Here is an 11,538-nt window from a genome sequence, read left to right on the forward strand (position 1 = left end):
ATCTTGATCGCCTAATAAATTCAGTAATGTGTGTACGTAGTAATATTACGTACATAGATATAGATCATGGATCACACAATTTCGTACATTTGTAAATACATCTTACAAGGGTATTTACATCCGGCATATATTGTATATTTTTATTCGCACGTATCAAGGAATTAAAGAAGAAGACTGAATTACAAGAAACGTAATAATACGCAATTTATTGGCTCTGGAAACAGCGCACAAGGTATCCAAAGAGTCTTTGTCGTCGTAACTTAAACGATACCTAAATGAAATCGCTTAAATGAGTAATGAATAATGAATCGATTCGAAGTATGATTCAAACGATTTTTCACACGCCTTGTAATATTTTAATTGTCAATTAATTATGCAGACTTCTAAAGAAATTGTCAATATCATTTTAAAAAATTAATTTAAAACACGATCTTAATGACGAGTTTTATCAGATCAACTTTAAGATTTAACCTGATGATCGTCGTATTATCCTTTTTTAAAAAACTATTCGCTCTTTGTTTTCACCCACATTCCCACAAATCGACAATTAAGAGATCCTCAAAATTACTTTTTCAATATTCCAAAATGATTTGTACATCAAACTTATTAATATTAAACTTTTCGCGTATTTCTATAGATCGATGATCGTCTAAGCAATTCGTCCAATGAAGAAGCATTCGCGCGTTATTTTTATTACCATAAAAAATTACATTCCATGTGCATATATTTTTTCATTATATTTTAATCTTGTCTATATAAATCTGCAACTTTATTCTTACGTTATCACGAAGCAGTTTTTTCAATGCTAATAGTTTGTTTTAGAAATAGATTTATATTGTGTGTGTATATATATTGATATGTATGTGTGTATATATATATATATATATACATACACACATAATTACACATACACATACATACGTTACAATTCATATTTCAAACTCACACGCAATGTAAAAAAACGTCTTTGCTGGTCGTGATATGACGTTCGCCTCGATAAAAATTTTTTTCTATCTTTTTTCTTTCTTCTCTTAAAAAAAAATAAAGATCTTTTAATAAAAATCTCTTTTGAAATATTATAAATGATTCAATTATCTCGTAAAAAAAATACACATACAAATAATTGTAAAATTTGAATATAGATTATGAAACGCACACAATTTAACGTGTTATACTTGAAATTCTGATGTATATATGGATTGTTTTCAGACGATTCAACGTTGAAAATAAATGTATAGAACATGGTTCGTATGTATATGTCGATTCATTTTTCATTATTTCTATTATTTTTGTTGCTGTGTCATATTACATTATTTTACTAAATCGCCGATGTATATACATATGTTCCTTTCCGTGTCAATATCATATTATACATTTTATTAATATTAATATCAATGTTTTGCTGTGTACACATCGATATTATATATATATCAATGCTTGATAGTTTTAGAATATGATGAATAATTGTCGCAGCATAATTAATCGACGTGTACGTGTATGTATATGTATATGGAAATTAAATGATAAAAAGATGATAGAAAATGCGTGTGAGTTAAAAACATGAATACTTTGTTCTCTGATTTGGATATTTATCAAAGTTACATTATGTTGGTGTACATTATTCAGCAAATATTTTATTTATGTATAAACTCTGCAAGCCCAGCTTACCATCGTCACAAATGCACTTTTAGGTTTATTTTATCCATGTACGAAATTGCTGCTTATATCTGTAGGAGTATAAGAGTGTCGATAAGTTATTAAGAAAGATTAGAAAATCTGTACTCCATATCTATGCGATTTTTGTTTATCTCCCGATCGGGGTATACGATTTCTTTTTAGAAAATGACAATTGATACTTTATTATACATTGTCTTAAATCGGCGCCTCTTATTGCTTGGTGTATATTTAGTGCAGCAACATTTGGTTTTTCCAGATATATGTAATATAAGGAAAGGTACCGGCTTATATATATCATACTTTCTAGCATCATTTTTTGACTCGTATTGGCGACTGAGACAAACAATTAGTTCGTGAGAATAATAAACTAATGAGAAAGTAGGCCTGCGCGTATGCACGTTTAACAAGTGTGGTACCGAATTGCAAATGGTAGACAAATACTGTAGACACGGGTTATTTTACTGAAAGGCGAATAGTGGTAACTGTCAGTATTTCGATTCTACAAGCACAAAACTATTCGTAAATCTTATTTACTTACTTTGTATTCTTATATCGAGGTCAGCAACATACGAGTCGATTATTATTTGCAAAGGTATTTATAGGATGAAAATTTGCTTCGACAACTATCGCGTATTCTTTTTTTCACAATTTAAGTTTCGTAATTCAAATGCCGCGTAACAATAAATAAAATTACAATACAAAAGTTACAGATTTTGCTCATTGGTACGGCTGACCCCTTTCGTTTTTTTTTATTCCTTTTTTTATGCTAGTCAGACATATCAGTTAAGGAAAACTCAAAGTTTGTACCACATATTTATATAAATTGTACATAAACCGCAGCGAGAGCGGCTCGTAATCCATACACCCGCTCTACTCACATCGTCGCCTGTTCATTAATGCGATAATCAAACACCCTGGTAGTCTGTAGCATAGGTAAGTCACATATAGACTACACTGTGCAATGGCACAATTTTTATAATACAAGCAAAAAATTACTAATCATTAGTATTTATAAGTCATATATCAACTGCCAACACGAGTCTGCGAATTGGTTGAATCACATATTCTATCGAATGCGTATTTCTTTTTCAACTGCGAATGTATTTGAGCTAGCGAATTTATTGATAGCCTGGAGAGTTATGCGTGTGTTTCGCGTTTGCACATCTCTTTTCACATACACATATGCACGCAACAAAGTATGGAGTGCACAATCCTGGTATGTCTATGTGTATATAGCATGTATGAATGTGAGCTGCGTGGACGGCGCTACGTACACCACTCCTCGGTCAGTCAACCACTGACAGACTAGCAGTCGACTATCGTCACTATTACTCAGACACCCGTGGTTCCACTGGGAGTTTTCAGTTCAACGTGCCTAGCTCACGTCAATATATACCGTTGTATAATCTAGAGAAAATCAGTTTATATATACGTTACGTACAAATCATACAAGCATTACAATTTTTATAATTTCCAGCACCTCTGATCCTCTCTGGCTAATATTCAATTGAAATTATTCACATACTTGCATACAGATATGCTAGAGTTTGTCTTGGAATAGGAAGAGATTGTTCGTAGCAGCGACAGCCACCACATTTTCAGATGGATGCCACGCAGTGTGAAGTATTTTCTTATTAAAGTCCAGACAGTCGACACTAATCTCATCCTTCTTGCGTTTACCACCGGTGCATACCTATGCAATCGCATGGAAGAATAAGTATTTGAGAGCATAAGTCGATATACAATACTCGACGATGACTTATGAATAAAACAAGATCTCACAAAATATGCTAACCTTTCTTGGTTTCAGAAGCGTTTTTGGTTTGGCAATGTCGCGTGCTGCTTCCAAAGTAAGATCGCGTTTAGTCGTACGATCAAATACTCTGAAGAAATTGTTGTATGAGCCCGTCATAATCGCAGAATCATTACCACTCCAACAACATTCAAATTTGTCAAAGATGCAGTCATTTTCATATAATGAACATAATTTTGATCTTAAGTATTCGTGTACCTGATGTAACAAAAAATTATATATAAAGTATATCTCCTGCTATAAAGTAGGAGGCATTCATCTCGAATGAAACAGAAGATTGTAACAAAAAAAAAATGGAGAATGCGACAATGGCATATTAAGTTTCCTCTCTATAAGATATATATCGCTTTTCTTATAAATATATAAACTTACAGGATAACATTCGATTGGTTTTGTCTCCATTTGCAAATCCCACACTTTCACGCTGAGGTAGTCTCTACTGATCATATATCTTCCAGAATTACTGAGCTTTACATCGCTTATGCTTGAAATAATTTCTGAGAAAAAACTTCTATTAGTCGGATCTTCAGGCTCCTCGAAAAGCTTACTGTGCTGATCGCAGAGAGCAGCAGATCTCATATCGCAAAGTCTAATAGTTCCTTTGCTACTGCTGTACACCAACACGTTACACTCTGCAGGATGAAATTCCGCCGCAGTTATGACTTCCGTTAACTCTTCCATATTAGTTGGCTTAATATCTACTATATCTGTATGCTATGGTTAGGAAAATTATACATCTGAAAAGCTATCTAATTATATATCTATCAAAATTAATATTTCAGAATATCGCAAAAAATATCATTTTTTGTAAAAAAAAAAAATAATAAACTGATACGTGATTATAAAGAAAAAAAGGATACTAAAACTCTGGTCAGTTATCTCAAGGTGCCAAAGATTAATTCTAAGATCATCAGCACTGAGGTATGTCTCTTGATCACTGTTGACACTTATACTGTTTATATGATAGGTGTGCGCATTGGCAAATATTCTCCTTGGTGATGCCTCTACCATCAACTCCATTGGTTTTATGGTTGGCACCTATGCAACAGTAATTAAAAATTACTGTTATCATTGCGCATTTGCAACAATACCAATAAATCTAGAATAAGATATACCCAGAATCTCTTACCCTCAAGGCAGTGATGCAGGCAGGATCACGTATCGTGCCATTCTCCTCTTTTGTATTATATCCCTCCACTCTTTTATCTCTCTCACTAACCTTCCATAACTTGATTGTTTTATCGTTCGTGGAGAGTAAAAAGTGGGCAGGATTCTTTCTTTTTAACCACCTAATTTTATTAATTTTTTCTTCTATTTCTAATGATTTTAGGTAATCGAACTCTGGCTCGTGGCTCTGGAAAGTGCTATACACATTGTATTCGCCTCTTCGTGGTATACTGTTTTTACTCTGTGTAAACAATTATCTTCATAATTCATTAATCATTAATTTTACACACATAGACACACACACACAAAACTATTTTAACTTAATAAATTCAGTTGTAACAATCCGAATATCACGCTTGAAAATATCTAATCTTATAATGTCCATCTAATCTTGATTAATACCATGGTATAAGCTCTCAAACACGATATCTTTAACAGACTTAGTGAAGAGCTATTTGACCCAATAGAAGATCAAACAGATACGAGAATATTAAATGTTACATAAGCTTTAATGTAAAGATGATAGAAATACATAAGCCAAATCTCTAACATCAATTCATATGTAAGATGATAATACGAAATCTTGTAAATGTAGGAATTTTATTCTTTCTTAACATCAAATTATACTTAAATTTAATATATTATAAGATGCATCATATATGATAGAGCTGGGATTTAGTTTCACATTTCGGCCGATTTTCAGCTTGGTTCCTATCCAACCCCGCGCGGGTTGGTGAGGTAAGGGACAGGAACCAAGCTGAAAATCGGCCGAAATGTGCAACTAAATCCCAGCTCTGATATATGATATATATTACTTCGTCACAAATTAGATGCAAATTAAATACATAATTGTTAATCGTTAAGCGTGATAATTGGATTGTTTGAATAATGCATATTTTAAAGAGGAAATATTTATTTGAAATTTATCTCTTTTAAATTGTATAATCACAACTGAACTTACAATAGGGTCTCTCTGAAAAATGACAACGCGTCCACCCTTGTCTCCCGTCGCAAGGAGATCACCATCGTGGTTAAATTCAACACATGAGATTATATCAGCTGTAATAAAAAACATAATACTCATATTTATAAATGATTTTGTACAGTATATAACAAAACTTGCAAAAAACCTTGACGTAATCACGTATTAATGAACGGTAAACTAAAAGAATGAATTTTACTATGTGAGATAAATTTTGGACCTTGATGCATATGCAAAATCGTGATTCGCGACTAGTTGTTTGTTTTATTTTAGTATGTTTAAACTGATAAGATAAAAGACAAGATGCTTCTCTCTCTCTCTCTCTCTCTCTCTCTCTCTCTCTCTCTTTCTGAAGCTATGCAAACACAGGTCAAACTTGCCTTCCGTAACGTCGTCCTCTAAGGTCCCCTTTACTTGTGAGAAACACCACTGTATGTCACCATTGCCTGCAATATAATAAATATAAAGTAATTTTAAAACGAAATATCTTCCTCTTATTGCTCATTTGTCTCAGATATTGATGTAATTAACGAATGGTAATAATAATTACATTTTGGAATAATCGATCGTATTTTGTGTCTTAATCAGAGAAATTAGTGCATTTTAGTCAAGATCAATTAAAATCGTAACAGATAAACAAAAGAAATGGAAGTGAAAAATGAAATATGTTGCATAATACATATAATCCTAATATTTATAGAATAAGACTTGAATTTAAGAAAAAGTTTAAGATTGAATGTTTACGCATAGAAAATAAGCTATATATATATGTGCACGAAAAACCATATGATTTATACAATCTATATAAAGAAATCAAAAGTTGTACAAAACACAATTTGTTAATATCTTTATATATATGTGTATACATATATATACATATATATGAAGGCATATTCCCAATCCAAACCAAAATCAGAAATGTTCACGTTATAGCAAGAAGTGGAGAAAAGTAACATAATTCGTTATTTCGTAAAGCCTTTGATGAAATTAAAAACACTAATATATACAAAATAGATGCATGACTTGAAGCAAGGAAAGGAGAGAGACAGAAATGAATAGCGCAGGTCATGGCATATCAAGTTGAAAGGAGCAAAGTAAAATAGTTGCTATCCTAGGATACTACTGCTGTGCATCTGTGGCATGGAACACAAACGAATGCATCGCATCATCATCATCATCATCATCATCATCATCATTATCATCATCATCATCATTATCATCATTATCATCATCATCATCATCACTATCACCATCACCATCATCATCATCATCATCATCTTCATCATCATCATCATACCATCATTATCATTATCATCATCGTCATCGTTATCATGGCAGCACTTCTCAATTTAATTCGCCGTTGATGGCGTTCCCCAGAATTTCACAAAAAAACATGAAAGTTGTGAGGCATTACTTAGAACTCGAAAGGTAGATATGTCTACAAACAAGGAACCAAGTAAAGAAATCATTTGTTGGAAAATAGTTAGTCCTGATGGAGTCACTTGGGAAACACTGTACAAGACTGAGCAATAAAGAGGAAAGAAATGAGGGGGATACGGATGAAGATGGCCGGTACAAAGTCCTCCTGCGTAGGTCGCACGAAAATTGATACAATTGCGGAATAGACGAGGCGGGAAGAGAGATAAAAGTGAGCCTACTTGAAGTTTCGGCGTAATCCATCGTGTTTCTAGGCCGCCGTTGCCGCCGTCGCCGCCACCACCACCACCACCGCTACCGCCGCCACCGCCGCTGCCGCCACCGCCACCACCACCGCCGCCGTCAACGCAGCCGCCGCCGTCGTCGTCGCCGTCGACGCCGCCGCCGACGCTGTTGTTGTCGTCGTCACCGGCGACGGGCACATAGGTATCTGCCCCCCTCCACGCGCACGAGGAGAATCCGGAGTACGGGCGCAAATGATACGCTATTACGCGAAGAGAAACGCGAGAGGACGAGGACACTCGAGCGGCGCGTCCCTAATCTGGGTCAAGGTTCACCTCGCTGCAGCAAAGCGAGGAGGCGAAGAGGCGAGGAGGCGAGGCGCCTAGCAGGAGCAGGAGCAGCAACGCGCCGTAGCCCGTCGCGCGTCGTTGGCGGCGATGAGATATGCGCGGTATGCGCCGGCTTATCAAGAGCCACGGTAGCTGGAGCACTACTTACCGGCCATCTCGATCGACACGACACACGAGGAAACTGGACACGCTAAGCGGAGAGCGCGTTGATACGGGGCCCCAAGTGTGATGGCCCAACGGCGCGGGCGAGAGTGTACACCAGTACGGGGTATACCGTATACGTTCTCTCAGTCTCACGGCTCTCAGGACACGTCCGCGCGCGCGCGCGCACGCGGCACCACGCCGGCGACGAGGAGATCGTTCGCTACGCGAGAAACACGCGAGATTGCGCGAGATCCGGGCCGTCCGTCACCGATCCTCTGTCACATATTTCCGGTTAACCACCGTCCCATAAACCGCTCTCGGCGTAACGTGGCTGCTCTCAATGGCGGAAGTTCACAGGCGCATAACTGCACAACACGACTATGTGCGACTATGGCGTGACGTCACTGCGCAACCAGGTTTCGTTACTTCCGCGGCTCCGCTTGGCTCCGCTCCGCGGTAACCAGAACCACCATCTTTACGCACGATGCTCGGCGCAGCTCGGCGCAGCTCGGCGATACTCGGCAACGTGAAGAGTCGCCCGCGCAGAGTCTGCGCCGAATAGACGAGGATGGCCGAGAACGCGCGACGCAGCGCGAATCCACGCTACGCGGCAAATTTGAAAATTATCTTTCTTTTTCTCTGCACCGACGTTCGATTATTTATGATCGGTCAACCACTCCGATCCAGCATCGGATAGGATGATTGTAATCGATTCGGATAAACATAAAGACCGCGGGAATCTTTTCCGTACAAAAACGTACAAAAACGCGACGCCATAAATTATAGCACGTGTTAAAAGTAACGCAATTTATCGAGATAAAAAAATTGTCCCGATTATAATTTACGTTACAAATCTTTTAAAGGATCCTTTAGAGGAGCTTAGAGGACTTGAGGATTAAGTAGACGGTCCAACTTTCAAGCTTTCAACACAAAATGTAAACATTTCAGAATGACTCTTTTGTAAAAAATATTAACCGATGTGGGAGAGAGATACACATCTATTTTCTTTTATCACAGAGAGAGAAATGCACGCCCTGGAACGTTCTGTCTCTTTGCATTCGCAAAAAAAGGTGAAACAGCCAGTAATTCATCGTACTTGTACTCACGACTACATATACAGCAGTCGCTGTTTAATTAGACAGCTCTCTCTCTTCCCTCCTTGCTGTCTCGAGAAAAAAATTAATCCACATTTCATCCATATCAAAATATCTTAATAACGTGTAACAAGGAGTGTGCATTAATTGTTTACGTGTCAAAGATATATGAAAACTATTTTCAGAGAGAAATTATTTTTGCAAAAAGTTTCGATATTTTCGACGAGGAACTGTTACGTTTTCGATCGTACATAATAATGTAATAGACCAAGGAGGTGACTCTTAATCGCGAACGACTTGTTGATGCAATAACAAACGATACCCGTCAAAACAAAGATAATTTTGTAAAAACATATTACGTGGAGTGGCGTATCCACGACATATTATACGTATTTTATTAGTACACCATCAGAAACACTAGTTCCAAGGAGAGAGGTCGTTTCACGACTGAAGGGGATATTTGACGATTCTTTAGAATAGATCTGGTTGAATATTTAAAATTTAAAAATTTTCATTCTCAACGGTGAATTGAAGAATTTACCTAAGAGCTCCGTTAATTTGTCGTGTAACTCCTCGAGAGAGGAAAACAGCGGCGAATTCGTACTTGTTCGCAAACACGCCAATGTCCTAGAGGCTCGGATATTCGATCGATCCATTTTCAATCGGAAATTAGAAAGACTAATCACTGTTTGTGCGATTTATCCATAGTTGATCGTTCGAGAACGGTCGACGACTCACAATCAATTCGACAGTAAGCTTTTCACAAACGGGATGAGAGTCACGAGAGGCGATTCTCGAGACTATCTCAAAGTGGTACCGAGGTACGCGAAGCTAGGACAAGCGACGGAGCTCGCTTTGCCGAACGTATTAGAGTCGTTACGTTAATACGTTCGTACTTACTAACGAGATTGCATCTCCGCTAGAATTTCAACAGCTGCCTACCGCGATCGTATCTCGCGCACGTCTAAAACAATGTATAATTCGAAGGAGTTTGGTTTACAACGCGTCTGTATTTGCCAAGTGAGATTTGCTAAGTGCGCTTACTTGCGCATTAAAATTTAGATGTTTTGAACAGCATGTCGCTTCTTTTAGCTTTTCGAATATCGGCACAGACACGTTGGAATATCAGCTCGTTAGGAATCGTCTACGAGCCCCAATGATCTTGGTTCGATATCTACTCACGGAGGTAATTGTGGTCAGCGCAAATGACGTTCGTATCCTTCTCTTCCTTCCGCTTGGGCAACGCGTAACGAACCATATTTTCGTTCGGTTCGACAGCAACAGCCTTTCTTCCAACACGCACGCGATCTGGCGAATACGTCTTCGTGTATCATCGGCAATGTTTACCTTGTCGCAACGCGATGATTGCGACAATCGCGACAACCGCGACACTCGAGTTTTCCTGCACAACATAACAATTGTAACGAATTGTGACAAATCTGGGTTCTTCTCGCGCAATGTCAATCCCGGGAGTATTTACTAATTGGCCGCCAAATATGAAAGCCGGCCTCTCTAACTGGTCTCTCAAATGTACCTCTGATAAGTAAGACTCACAAACAGCTTCATTTCTTTATATCATTTCATTAATGTAAACGATATTCCATAAATATATCAAGCGCACTACGTATACGACAAATGATTTCTAAAAAAAAAGCTGAGAAAAGCTATAATACAAGCCAGTAACAAAGAGAGAAAAAGAAGTAAGAGAAATAAATTATATTACTAAACGTGTCTAGTATATGTATGCTTAATTCGAGTGAAAGGGATCTGTTAAATTAAAAAAGGATATTGGGTATTCACATAATTTGTAATATATTACATAAGCGATCGATTTAAATTTTTTATATGATTATAAGCACAACGTACAGTTCCTCAGGTTGGAAAGCATCATCTTTGTAAGAGGTTGCAGCACACAATGAAAAGAGAAAGCTCCAAATTATTTCAGAACAAGCGTTTAAAAGTTATATAGATTGGAAATATAAAATAAATAAAAGGTCCTGTTATTATTTAATGTGGACAAATCTCCGTCGATATAGAGCGATAGAAAAGTAATATAGGTTATACTCTGCAGATTAAAAGCCAACTCGACGAAGAAAGAGACGCGCTGAATTTGTTCGATTAATACAGTTTCTCTGACAAAGAATTCAAATAACGAAAGAATGATTCAATTACGACTATTGTGCGATATAAGTAACAATTTTTATCAAACATTATATGGACAGCATTTTTTAAATCTATTTACGCACGAAAGACAAACGCGCGCAATAAGTTTCTTATTATAGGAAGCTCGAATCACTCGAATTATCTCAAAGTGTTACTCTTACTCTGGATTACCGTAACTTATTATTATACAAGTACTGACAATTCTACTTGAATCACTTATCGAGTGCATTAGCGGATACAATTCGAAATTTCGGAATAAAATTAAAATCATCATCATGAATTTTACAAATGACACGAAACCCCAAAATTGAGAAACTCCTCAAAATTCCATGTATTTACCCTATAAGCGCAAAATGTTCCTAGAATGTTACATGAATATTATTAAAAAAAATTAAAATAATGTTATTATAATATTTCGAAAATATCATAAATATTTTTTTAATATTACAGGAGTATTTTATAGAGGTTATATGTTCACTTATATAATAA

At 36.8% G+C, this 11,538-nt stretch overlaps 1 protein-coding gene across 5 annotated transcripts in view; it reads right to left on the reverse strand.

Moving 5' to 3' along the window:
• Positions 1-1,618: 1,618 nt before the first annotated feature.
• The window catches only part of tws (protein phosphatase 2 regulatory subunit tws), a 26,146-nt gene continuing 16,226 nt past the window's right edge, over positions 1,619-11,538 (reverse strand). The window contains exons 3-11 of one of the 5 annotated variants that reach the window (XM_018455112.1): positions 10,069-10,194; positions 6,020-6,085; positions 5,619-5,716; positions 4,620-4,898; positions 4,351-4,528; positions 3,863-4,197; positions 3,473-3,688; positions 3,203-3,370; positions 1,619-3,084 (exon numbers count right to left, since the gene is read on the reverse strand). In XM_018455112.1, coding sequence (XP_018310614.1) covers positions 3,218-3,370; positions 3,473-3,688; positions 3,863-4,197; positions 4,351-4,528; positions 4,620-4,898; positions 5,619-5,716; positions 6,020-6,085; positions 10,069-10,194 — 1,451 coding nt within the window. In that variant the 3' untranslated portion in view covers positions 1,619-3,084; positions 3,203-3,217. Of the gene's footprint in view, positions 3,085-3,202; positions 3,371-3,472; positions 3,689-3,862; positions 4,198-4,350; positions 4,529-4,619; positions 4,899-5,618; positions 5,717-6,019; positions 6,086-7,297; positions 7,381-7,796; positions 8,290-9,427; positions 10,049-10,068; positions 10,195-11,538 lie in introns of those variants that run through there. The other 4 variants (XM_018455108.1, XM_018455111.1, XM_018455110.1 and 1 more) reach the window with 4 other exon arrangements.

This window comes from Mycetomoellerius zeteki, unplaced genomic scaffold (assembly GCF_001594055.1).
Source record: "Mycetomoellerius zeteki isolate Tzet28-1 unplaced genomic scaffold, Tzet1.0 scaffold470, whole genome shotgun sequence".
NCBI lineage: Eukaryota > Metazoa > Arthropoda > Insecta > Hymenoptera > Formicidae > Mycetomoellerius > Mycetomoellerius zeteki.